Raw genomic sequence first — 13,412 nt, forward strand, 5'->3', positions numbered from 1 at the left:
TTTTTTCATGCGTTTTTGCAGGTGTTTGGAGGCAGGCATTGACATCTAACAAAAATGCCTGTAATCTGCCAAAAAAGAAGCTCATGTACTTTTTTGAGCTTCAGGCGACAAAACACTCATATGTGAACAGGGGTTATTGAAATTCATGGGATTTTGCTTGCTGGGCGTTTTGAGACTTCAGAGATGAGCCTTTTACGAGCTGTTCAGGTGTGAACAGGGCCCGAGGGTGGTTCTTTGTTGGCTGGATTACATTAAAGTGGGGCATGTCTGGAATCTTACCCCCTTTGTGTTTTTCTTTATTTTTCAGGGTGCATGTTTAAAATACATAAATAAGTCAAGCTGAAGAAGAGAAAAAAAAAAAAAAAAAAACTTTATTTGTAGAACCACAAGGAACAGCATAATGTTCTTTATGAAACATTGCAAAAAAACTTTTTTTTGTATACCTTTTTAAACCTTAGCTTGCTTTGTGATATAATAGTAATGGCTTTCTCTCCAAGAAATGTGTTAATGAAATATTTTATCCCTCCCAAATTGAAAATTTTTGTAGCCGTTTCACCAAAACTTTTTCCAGTAGGAGAAAAATATTTTCTTAACCTGCAGCAAACTCTACATTCATTCATACATGTTGAGGTGTCTTGGACCATCCCAGAAAGGGTACCAAGGATTCCATTGCTACATTTTTACATATCGAGAGAGAACTTATTTGGCTGCTTGTGGACAATGGCAGTTGAACAGCCCTTAGATTACGTTTTGCAATAAATCCACCTGCAGTGTCAAACTACTTGTTCACTGTGTTTGCCTTCTAATTTCCATGTCTATTTTGTAGTATTTCTTTCTATGCAACAAAAAGTACAACATTCAGCAGCAATACATTAAAGGCATCTTTAAATTGTGAACTCTCTTGTAGGTTTGAATACTTAGGAATATGTACATGAATTGAAGCATATTCGTTTCAGTGGTGCTAAAGTTTGACTTTCATGCTCCACAATTTTTTTGGTAAAGGGTTTCGTAACCTACAGGACAGTGGGAACTTGCATAAAGTATATGTATGGTCATCTCTTTAGTGAATGCAGGCTGCTATTAACACACGGCAAGGTCAGAGCTTTTAGCCAACTTCACCTGCCAGTAAGTGTTATCTACTGTATCTGCTGTAATATGTAACAACACTAGCCCACACTGTGTACATAACAGCATGCATTCACCACGGAAGTAATAGGGGGTCACAGAGATACAGAAAAGTGCCATAGCATCAAGCTGCAGCTGGATCAAAACAGGATTTACAAATAAATCCACAATAATAGCACTAGGTGTATAAACTATTAACAGTATTTATGGTTTTATATTTGGGATAAGTCCCGCAAACTAGTTCTAATGCATATACGATCCCAAGGAGTTCACCCCACACTTCACAATCTCAGAACATTGGTCCATGTTCTTTTTAATTCGGTAGAAGTGTTCCACGTATTCTGAACGCCCCAGAAGCTCTACAAAATCTTCATCATGTGTAATCACAAGCAGCTGGAAATTTCGCTGTCTTGACCGACTTTTGATGATCCTGTAAATACAATTACACAAATTACGCAGTTTATTAGTGTCCTCTATATTAAAGTCAGAATGATCAATGGTAATTAGGCTACCAACATAAAATGTTTTTTCTTCACATACATCAATATAGTTTCCCCTCCTCATTTAGAATGTTATCCTGGTTTAATGGAAATTAATAATAAAAATGAGAACGCAACATACAGGAACTTACAGAGGAATTACAGCCAAATTTTTTTTACTAGTTTTGGATACAGTAAAGATCTTTATAACCTCTGTCAGGTTCTTACTGCTAACTATGTTCCCAGAAGGGGCATGTTCCCATGTCAACCATCTCTGAAAGTCGTCATTGAAAAGGTGTCACTATTGAAAAATTTCTCTCTTACTCCTGGTTCCCCAGGCAGGGAAAGGATGAAACTCCTACATCGGAAAATTTTTGCAGGAAGTTACCCTTTAAAGGATAACCTTATTTCAACAGCTGGTTGGGATCCCTTGTCTTCTTCTTTGCAACCATTTCTGTCTAATGAGGTCCTCAGGTAAGGGGTAAGGCAATCAACCAGTTTCTTTGGAAACTTGGCTGTGCAGTACTGTGCATGTGCTTATTTATTCCAACAGGTTCGAACAGGAGGATTGTCTGATGATGGGGAACAGCTGGGGATACCTTAACTAACTGTTTTTCTATAATCAAGCTAACTGTTGGAATAAAAAGGAGAATACAGATGCCTGAAAAAATAACTTTTTGAGCTTTTTCCTGTCTTGGTAATAGAATAGGATGTTCTTTGGTTTCTTCAAAATAAATTTGTATTCTCAGTTAGACTAACTGGATTCTTAATTCAACATGAACTTGTCCATGTTTATAGAGAGAAGTGGCAATTACACATTACACTTAACAAAACCCACTGGTTGGTTACAACTGGAGTTACAATTTAAAATAAACCAGTGAGGATGACAATTGGAGTTGCCCCTTGGTCTGCTTGCTGCTCGGCAGGAAATAGGGTGTTGATGGGTCTCCGCCCCATAGCTCTCCACCACATTGTAGCAGAGATCCCAGCAGGTCAGGGGATCATCCAGAAAGATAATGGCCTTCATGCCGCCACATCAGAAGTGTTGTCACACATCATCCCCTGGAAGTGATGTCAGCAACCACGCACTGGAAACTAGGAAACTACGTCAGCTTCCTACGTCAGGTGGTCATGAGGAAGAGGAAGCCTGCTACATCACCAGGAGGAGCTGCTCCACCTACTGGCCCACCAGAACGAGTCTCTCGAGGCAGAAGTCCACCACCACAGCACCATCAGACAGGCTGCCAGACAACAGCCTCCACGCACCACCGGCACCCGCACCCCTCCTTTCTGCAACGGTATCCAGGACAAGAAGATGGATGATCCCATTCACCTACCCTACCGGCCTTTACTTACCTAAGAGTAAGTCACTATGTGTTTTTTGTATTAATAAACCTTATGCTTCACTAAGCTGGCGCTGCTCCTTTAAGGACTCCTGGGATAAGAGTCTGATCAGTATAACAACAGGGAAGGAAGGGAGCGCTTCTGGTTGAGGCTATCTTGTGAAGTCACAAATTAATTATGTTGTTATAAATGGAAAAGCAAATATAAATGGGATGTCATAAGTAAAGCTCCACTACACGAAGAAACCATGTTGATCCAGTTTATTAACGGCTCTGGCTGGAATGATGTCCCAAGCGGTGGATGTGCAGTACTTCCAGGGAGATGGAACGATGTGATGTGCATCTACAGGCGGCTGGGTGAAGATAGTGGCAGCACAGGTGATGAAGTCAGTCACCCCCTGCCCGTCTGCATACAGTGTACAGAATACCGTCTCTCCTACAAGCACTTAGCAGTCAAGAACTGCTCTGCCTCAGAGTTCTGCAGCTGCTACTGTAGATTAGGCTGACTCCAGACTGCAGCTGGCTTCAGTTGCTATCCCCCCCCCCCCAAACCACTCTAACACCACCCCTGAGTTCCAACACTGACTACACCAACCTCTGGCCTGCTATGTATTATTAGATCTTTACCGCTGATATATTCCCCACCACACTTATGGCCCTAACACCTACCCCCCCCCCCTCTAATGGCCGTACCTGCAAGTTTCTCTACACTTACTGCTGCGCATGACTTACTGCTCTCACCACCACACCATCTGATCCCCACCACACCAGGTCACCTCAAAATCCCCACCCCCCTCTGTTCTCACCCCCGTCCTCCTCCACTACTCTCACCACCATAACTGCAGGTGCCCCTGTCCCCCACCTCCCCATGGGCTCATTACAAGAACAGCAAGAAAAACCTTCACTCCACTAAACCCATACCAACCCTGGCCCCCCCCCCCAATCTCTGCACCTTAATAAATGCTTACACTGGAGTCACCCCAATCATTGCCAGTCTTTCTACATTTAAATCACAATTGTGTCTAACACCACTACCTCACTTGGAATCTATCTCTCCTTGACCACCCCACCTGTCGATAATATATACCAATCTTCCATTTATCAATAATATCCACCCCCTTGCTAACCAATGCTTACGCTGGACTCACCCATATCAATGCCAGCCTCTCTCTCTTTTTTCACACTTTGTCATCATCTCTTATTAACACCACTACCTCACTCTTTACTGACACCTCAGACAGGCCACCTCACCTGTCTATATTATCAATTCCTCCTTAGCTGGATACTTCCACCCAAGCGGAGATCCGTACCTCCTGAATCCAGCACTTTACCCCCAGATCACAGCTGACATTCTTCCCTCCCCAGCAGGATGCCTCACTCCACACAGGAATCCATCCTTCACGGAGTTGCTTCACCCACTTTTGACATCAATCCCTAGCTGGAACCCCACATCGACATCCATCCCTCTTCAATCGGACACCTTATTCCTTTGCTGGCATACTTTAATCCTTCCCAAGTTGGACACCTTACCCACTGCTGACATATGTACATATAGCCCTCTTTATGTACCCTGCAGCCGCCAAATTGTCAGCTCTCTCCCACTCATCTGGCAGCAGGTTCTTCTCACTGATAGAGGCTGTAGTGCCCCTGGATTCTCCCTGAGATTGTTCCTATCCCGGGATACAAAGACAGACCTAACCTCTACTATGGACTTCTGTCCAGGGGTGATTACTAAGTCACTCTGCTTATCTGCGCTTATAATGGAATCCTTGGCTATTTCATATTGTTAACCTGAGGCTGTGGAAGACCATAGAGTAGGGGAATTTCAAGAATGCTTGGCTTTATATGCAGATGACCGAATTATTTTCTTGATGTGTCCATCATTGTAGGCATTCCTGTAGGATCTTAGAATTTTATTTGTACTCAGGCTTGAGGGTTTATGGGGCCAAATTTAATGTGTCAATATTTTGGGAGAGTAGAGGCAGCAGATTTTAACCTTCCATTATGCTGGATTTCTCAAGTAACTTATTTAGGTGTACAGATCACAGCAAGAGTATCTGATTATATTGCTCTAAGCGTAAGGCCTTTGGAACATTTGGAGTGATTTTGGAGCACAAGAAGTGAGCAAGCGGTGGCTGAGTCCCTTTAAGCCCCTTTGGACCCTATGTTAACCAGGGGTCACATATTCTGGTGAGAGTCCATCTGCATGGGTTTCCAGCATGATGGTGATCCTGGACAGGGCTTGCACAAGCACATGTAGCATTATTTTGGGAGCATTATTTCCAAGAAATATAAGCATAATTTATTTTTGTATTATATTGGTTAATATGATATAATACACTTGGGATGCGGTATTTTTGTTTTTTGCATAAAACATTGTGAGTGCCACAAGGACAGTGGAATATCTGAGGACTATCAGCAAGAGCAAGGGAGACATCTAGAGGCGAGAAAGATATTTGCATCAAATCTGATTTAACCCATTGATACATTAAAGTGTCAATAAACCCACATCATAAAAAAACTACCAATAAATGGTGTATTACATGCTGTTCATACTCACTCAGTCACCTTGTTGATCCTGCTGCTCTCTCTCTATCACCTCCTTCTGTCCAAGTCCCTAATTCAGCTAGACATTTTGTAGCTGTGGTGGCAACTCCGCACATGATCAGTTTTTAGCGAGTTTCTATGCTGAGCATTTCATCATCTGAGCGGCCGATGGGACTATAGAGTGACACTCGTGGGCGTATACACAGTAGTAAATGACAGGCCATTCCTTTGCTCCTCCTTCTCTATGCTCACTAACCAGCTAAACACAATGGGGGCAGGATATTAAATGTAGATTGATTGAGGTTTCACCTTCCTGTTATTCTAAGACACAAGCTGGAGGGGCGTGACCACTGCTGTATTTAGGCCTAGGCCGACAAGGCCTAGGCCTAGGATGGCACTTTGTGGGGGGGCGGCAAAAAAGCCGCCCCTCTGCATGAAAAACCCCCCAATCCGCTGCAAAAACCTGTAAGAAAAAAAAAAATGGCTGCGGCTGGCCCGACATGCGCACTGCGCATGTGCCGCCGCTGCTCGGGAAAATCCGAACATGTGCGGCTATTGCCGGCAGGCGGCGCATGTGTGGTGACGTAATGGTGCCGGGCGGCGCCATTTTCAAATGTAAGGCGCCTCAAGGTAAGTGAGACTCCTCCGCAGCAGATGCCGGTGCTGTGGGCATGGTACAGGAGATTCTCCTGTACCATGCTGCCCACAGCCCTGCAGCTCCTGTACCATGCCCGCAACACCGCATCGCCATGTTTGCAGCCCCTGCACTATGCCTGCAACTACTGCATCTCCTGTTCCATGTCCGCAGCCCCTGCACCATGCCAGCAACGCCTGCATCTCCTGTACCACGTCTGCAGCCCCTGCATGATGCCCGCAGGCCTGGAAGATTTTCCCCCTTAATGACCAGGCCATTTTTTTGCGATTCAGGACTGCATTACTTTATAGGACAATTGAACGGTCGTGCAAGACTGCACCCTAAAAAAATGAATGTCCTTTCTTTCCCACAAATAGAACTTTCTTTTGGTGGTATTTGATCACCTGTGCGATTTTTATTTATTGCGTTATAAACAAAAAAATTCAGAAGCAACAATTCAGAAAAAAAAAATATTGCTTTCACATTCTGCTATGTAACATTCCCCCAAAACAATTTAAAAATCAAATGTTGTCATTCTTTTAGGCCAATTTGTATTCTGCTACATATTTTTGGTAAAAAAAATCCCAATAAGTGTATATTGATTGGTTTGTGCAAACGTTATTGTGTCTACAAACTAGGGGAAAGATTTATGTCAGATCGGACCCCTAACTGACATTTTTGGGGGGACCAGTGACATTACTACAGTAATCAGTGCTACAAATATGCCCTGTTACTGTAATAATGACACTGGGAGGGAAGGGGGTTAACCCGGGGGTGATCAAAGGGTTAAGTGTGAGCCTAGGGGGTGTTTTCTAACTGTATGGGGGAGGGGCTTGTGAAATGACCATAGAGACCTGTGTTCCTATATAGAAGGATCACAGGCGCTCTGTGATCATTTCAGGGAGAACAACGGTCAGATGTATTTACAACAGCAGACCGCCGTTCTCTCTCAGCGGGGATCGATCATGGGTGCCCGGCAGCAATTGCGGCCGCTGGCCCCATGGATTGGCATCCCCACTGCCTAGTGGGGGCCCCCAGGAGCGCTCCCAAGGCCAACTTACCCATACAAAACAACTAAATATACAAGTAGGCACTTTGTACCCACTTTTAATGTACAGCGAGGAAGAGGTGGAGCCCAAAGAGGAAGGGGTGTGATTTACAGATGATAGGGCGGGTCTGAAACAGGAACGGGTGTGGCCTTGACAGGAAGGGATGGGTCGTAGGTAAATTAGGGGGTGCACGAGTTTAGTCCGGCCTAGGGCAGCACAAAACCTAAATACACCATTGGGCATGACATAGCCTGTAACTGGCAGAAATCTGCCCACACCATGTTATTGCCAAAAAAGAATAAAGACCTAATTTTAAATATATATACTGCTCAAAGGAACACTTTGAAAACACATCAGATCACAATGGGGAAAAAATATCCTCCTGGATATTTATACTGATATGGAATGAAAATAATCAACCTACAGAGGGCTGAATTCAAAGATGCCCTAAAAATCAAAGTAAAAAATGATGCAGCAGGCTAGTCCATTTTGCTGGAATTTCATTGCAGCAACTCAAATTGGTACTCAGTAGTTCGTATGGCCCCCACCTGCTTGTATGCATGCCTGACAATGTCAGGGTATGCTCCTAATGAGACGATGGATGGTGTCCTGGGGTATTTCCTCAAGGCCTTGACCAGGGCATCACTGAGCTCCTGAACAGACTGAGGTGCAACCTGGTGGCATCTGATGGACCAAAACATAATATCCCAGAGGTGTTCTATTTGATTTAGGTCGGGCCAGCAGGAACTGGCTGCATATTCTCTTCACATAAGGGCCGGGCATTGTCGTGCACCAGGAGGAACCCAGGACCCACTGCACCAGTGTAAGGAATCCCGATACCTAATGGCAGTCAGGGTGCCCTTGTCTAGCTTGTAAGGGTCTGTGCTTTCCTCCATGGATATGCCTCCCCTGGTGAGTCAGTGAGTCGTTTATCCATCAAGCTCTGTGAATTTCACCTTTTCTTCTTTAATATTAACAATGTAAATTAAACAGTATGTGTTTCGTTTCACTTTAAGGGTCAGCTTATCTAGTAAGAGTTTATAGAGTTTATTTAAATTGGGGGGCACATAAACAAAAGGGAAGATGGAAGAATTTACATTTTGTACAGACTATAATGTATTTAGATTTTTCTCATTTACATGGACTATGAAACTATTTGATTATTCTGGGGAAAGTGTTTATATAGTATAGATTTGGATTTAGGACTAGAGTTCTCAATTATGGTTTACACTGTTATACTTCCCCAAGCAAGATAGTGCCAGCTGCTGGGTATAGCATAGTTTGGAGTTGGGAACTGCAACTGGAGCGCTGGATAACTGATAATTTTAACTGAACTGTGCTGAAACCAGATTCTGGGTTTATTGGTGGGGCTTGTACCGCACTTAGGGGGAAAGACAGATGAACTAGTACAGAAGACAGGACCTGCGAGGCTACATGCATCACTGTATCTATTTTTATACTTTTTTGCTTATTTTTTAATGTTTTGTAATTCATTAAAACTCCATAAATACATTTTCAAAACAAATAAATAGTAATTGGTGCCATACATACAGGTCCATAAATATTGGGACATCAACAATTCTTATCTTTTTGGCTCTATACACCATCAGAATGGATTTGAAATGAAAAAAACAAGATGTGCTTTAACTGCAGACTTTCAGCTTTAATTTGAGGGTATTTACATCCAAATCAAGTGAAAGGTGTAGGAATTACAACAGTTTGTATGCCTCCCACTTTTTAAAGGACCAAAAGTAATGGGACAATTGGCTGCTCAGCTGTTCCATGGCCAGGTGTGTGTTATTCCCTTATCATCCCATTTACAAAGAGCAGATAAAAGGTCCAGAGTTAATTTCAAGTGTGCAATTTGCATTTGGAATATGTTGCTGTCAACTCTCAATATGAGATCCAAAGAGCTGCAACTATCAGTGAAGCAAGCCATCATTAGGCTGAAAAAAACAAAACAAACCCATTAGAGAGAGAGCAAAAACATTAGTTGTGGCCACATCAACTGTTTGGAACATCCTTAAAAAGAAAGAACGCACCGGTGAGCTCAGCAACATCAAAAGACCCCGGAAAACAACTGTGGTGGATGACCGAAGAATTCTTTCCCTGGTGAAGAAAACACCCTTCACAACAGTTGGCCAGATCAAGAACACTCTCCAGGAGGTAGGTGCATGTGTGTCAAAGTCAACAATCAAGAGAAGACTTCACCAGAGTGAATACAGAGGGTTCACCACTAGATGTAAACCATTGGTGAGCCTCAAAAACAGGTAGGCCAGATTAGAGTTTGCCAAACAACATCTAAAAAAGCCTTCACAGTTCTGGAACAACATCCTATGGACAGATGAGACCAAGATCAACTTGTACCAGAGTGATGGGAAGAGAAGAGTATGGAGAAGGAGGTGAAGCATGATGTTGGTAGTGTCATGGCGTGGGCATATATGGCTGCCAATGGAACTGGTTCTCTTAAATTTATTGATGATGTGACTGCTGACAAAAGCAGCAGGATGAATTCTGAAGTGTTTTTCGGGCAATATTATCTGCTCATATTTAGCCAAATGCTTCAGAACTCATTGGACGGTTCTTCACAGTGCAGATGAACAATGACCTGAAGCATACTGTGAAAGAAACCAAAGAAAGAGTCTTTTTAAGGGAAAGAAGTGGAATGTTATGCAATGGCCAAGTCAATCACCTGACCTGAATCCGATTGAGCATGCATTTCACTTGCTGAAGACAAAACTGAAAGGAAAATGTCCCAAGAACAAGCAGGAACTGAAGACAGTTGCAGTAGAGGCCTGGCAGAGCATCACCAGGGATGAAACCCAGCGTCTGGTGATGTCTATACATTCCAGACTTCAGGCTGTAATTGACTGCAAAGGATTTGCAACCAAGTATTAAAAAGTGAAAGTTTGATTTATGATTGTTAATCTGTCCCATTACTTTTGGTCCCTTAAAAATTGGGAGGCACATATACAAACTGTTGTAATTCCTACACCGTTCACCTGATTTGGATGTAAATACCCTCAAATTAAAGCTGAAATTCTGCAGTTAAAGCACATCTTGTGTGTTTCATTTCAAATCTATTGTGGTGGTGTATAGAGCCAAAAAGATTAGAATTGTGTCGATGTCCCAATATTTATGAACCTGACTGTAGATTGCTACGTCTCAAAGTGGATTTTACACTATTCAATCCATGCAAAGGATAGATTATGAATAATCTTTGGCTAAACCCCACCACTTTTATAAACACCACAGCTATAGGCCATTGCACCTGTTGCCTTAAATCTCCTAACTGAAGATAATTTAAATCACTCAACTTATAATCTCTTAAAATAAAGCCCTAAAAGTTAACTAAAACAATTGTATGGCAAGGGAACAGCTGCGCTGCCTTTAATACAATAAATCATCGTGAAAAAATAAAAAAAAAACATAAAAAGTCTTGCTCTCAGATAAACCTTCTATTTGTTAATAACATTACTAAAGCATAATTCACCATTTACTGTGACAAACACAACTGCGTTTGTCACAAATTTGTTTTAAACCATATAACTGCAAAACTCTCTTAGCTTGAGATGATTTAGGTTTTGTTCATACAGACTACAAACCTTGTAAGGCAGAGGTAGCTCATCTCCAGTTACCCGACAGCCTTAACTTTCTAATCATTTAAGATTGAGGTATCGATCATTATTGCAAAGCACAGCCTAGAACAGGGACACTGACTGGTACAAATAAACTTTCACTGCAACTGTAACATGCACTGAAGTTCATTTACCAAAACTGGAGAGAGCCAATTCTGGAACGGCTGTGCATGGTACCCAATCAGCTTCTAACTTCAGCTTTGACAAAAAAAAAAACACTGGAAGTGGATTGGTTTTTATGCAGAGCTGCAACAGATTTTGCACTCTCCAATTTTAGTAAATCAGTCACACATCATGCACAAATAAAGGAGGCTAAAGATGTACTGTTGTGCCAGGCAATGAAATGTACCTAATGTGGCTCAGCTCCTGCCTGCACTGGCCCTTAGAATTAGTAGCAATAAAATAATTTTTTGGTACTTACTCAACCAACGCATGTGCAAGAGATTCAATGTTTTCACGATCCAGGTTTGTTGTAGGTTCATCCAGGGCAAGTATTCCACAGTTCAGACAAAATGTCTCTGCTAGTGCCAGACGGATAATAAGAGATGCCAAAACCTGCACAACCAACATTTAACTTTAAAATTTTATTTTGCTTATAGGACTAAGTATACTCTTTCTTACACAGCAGTGCTTCCCAAACATTGCTCAATCGGGTACTACCATTGCAAACTTTGCATCACACAAGTACAGCCCATACTAATAAAAATAAATGTCCCATGCTGCCAACACCTAGTCAGAACATAGTCTTCCTCAGCCACTGCAATATGTTCAAGCACATCAAATTTTTCAGAAAAGCAGATATAAACTAATTTACATTTTATGGCATTAGCTGTCTGCAGCATTCTACAGCCTGCACCTCCTGTATGCAGCACTATATTTCCTATCAAATCTTAACTTTGGAAGGTAAAGACAATAACTGTCCCTCCCCCTCCTGCAACTGACTAGTAAAAAGATAGAAGGCCCCAACCTGTTAAAGTAAGTGCGATGGGCCAGCTCTGATTCTTTTTTAATCAGGTTATTTTTATTAAGAGTTTTCAAATATACATAACAAGAGATTGAGGGATCATATTCATGCATAGAATTATACATGTCAAACAAAATAGCTGCAATGAAATCATATGAAATGGGGATGTGAACGGCAAACAAGGTTGCAAGTAGTTCTGTGTACGGCATATTTGAAATTACAAAAACTGAAGAAAGTCAAAATATAGATCTCCAGAAGTATTAATGGCATGTATAAAAGAACCTCAATCTCTCTCTCTCTCCCCCTTTCCTCCCATCAACACAACCAAGAGAGGGGAACAAAAAATAAAACCAAAAGGTAATAAGCTTATAAAATAGGGTGTACACTGCATGACATCTCTCAGTTTATTACCCAAAGTCTAGATTTCCACATCATAGCTATCTGGTTCCAGGGCTGCTCTAGAGAAAGAACAAAGTTGTCTGCTATATAGAATGCTACCTAAATTGTACACCATAAAAATTGGATTTTTTTGGTACCCACTGTAAAAACCCTTTCTCTGCATTTTTGAAGGACACAGCATGATGAGGAATCCTGACCATAGTATGGTTATCACCCTACTTTCAGTAGGACACAAAGCACACAAAAAAAAAAAAAAAAAACAAGAGTATAGCTCAGAGTTGGCCCCTTCTGGTGGCCAACAGCCCCCCAATTGGCCCCCCAATCTGCTACAGGCAACTGAGGTAGCAACAAAGCAGTACAACACAACCAGAGGGTGGCAGCTTTCTCCTTCAATGAATGCAGAGAAAGGAGTTTACAGTAAGTAGAAAAAAAAATGGATTTCTGACTTACCGTAAAATCCTTTTCTCTTAAGTTCATTGACGGACGGTAGTCCTCTGATTCATATCCGTAGGGTTATACTGCCCCCTACAGGAGTATGACACTAGGCAGAAAAAAGTTCTGGCTATGCCTATGGGCAGTCCCGGAGGGTACACCCTCTCTCTTCCTGCATAGGATGTCATTTTTGTATCAAAGCAGTGTCAGAAAAATAACACCAACCCAACTCAAAATAGAGGGGCGGGTACTGCGTCCGTCAATGAACTTAAGATAAAAGGATTTTACGGTAAGTCAAAAATCCAGTTTTCTCTATCGTTCATTGACGGACGCAGTCCTCTGATCCATATCAATAGGAACGTCCCAAAGCAGTGCCATAAAATGAGGGGTGGAAACAGCAGAAAAGAACACGTCCCCAAGGCTAAACATAGCCAACCAGATAACATAGAACTCATTGGAACAAAAGACGAGGCCCACCTGAAAAAAACAATAAACACCCTCAAGGAACGCCAAAAGCCCTCCAGACAGCAGCCAGCAAAACTTTGTGGCCAAAGGGGCAATCGGAAATATTCACCTTATAAAATTTGGTGAAGGTGTGAACAGACGACCAGGTAGCCGTCTTGCAACCTGAAGCACAGATGGCTGTATGGCAAAAAGCCCAGGAAGCACTAGGCGCCCGAGTAGAACGCGCCATACCAGGGAAAGGTGGGACCTGACCCTTAAGTGAATAAGCCTGCACCACCGTCTGTCTGATCCAACTGTAAATAGTCACAGCAGACGCAGGCAGCCCTGTTCTTGGGCC

General features: G+C 42.4%; 1 protein-coding gene across 1 annotated transcript in view; it reads right to left on the bottom strand.

The window, feature by feature from the left end:
* Positions 1 to 1,062: 1,062 nt before the first annotated feature.
* RAD50 (RAD50 double strand break repair protein) overlaps positions 1,063 to 13,412 on the bottom strand; it is a 549,855-nt gene continuing 537,505 nt past the window's right edge. The window contains exons 25-26 of the mRNA XM_082256750.1: positions 11,237 to 11,370; positions 1,063 to 1,555 (exon numbers count right to left, since the gene is read on the bottom strand). Of these exons, the coding sequence (XP_082112876.1) occupies positions 1,369 to 1,555; positions 11,237 to 11,370 (321 nt within the window). The 3' untranslated portion in view covers positions 1,063 to 1,368. The remainder of the gene's footprint in view (positions 1,556 to 11,236; positions 11,371 to 13,412) is intronic.

Source organism: Pelophylax lessonae, assembly GCF_965119305.1.
Source record: "Pelophylax lessonae genome assembly, chromosome: 4".
Lineage (NCBI taxonomy): Eukaryota > Metazoa > Chordata > Amphibia > Anura > Ranidae > Pelophylax > Pelophylax lessonae.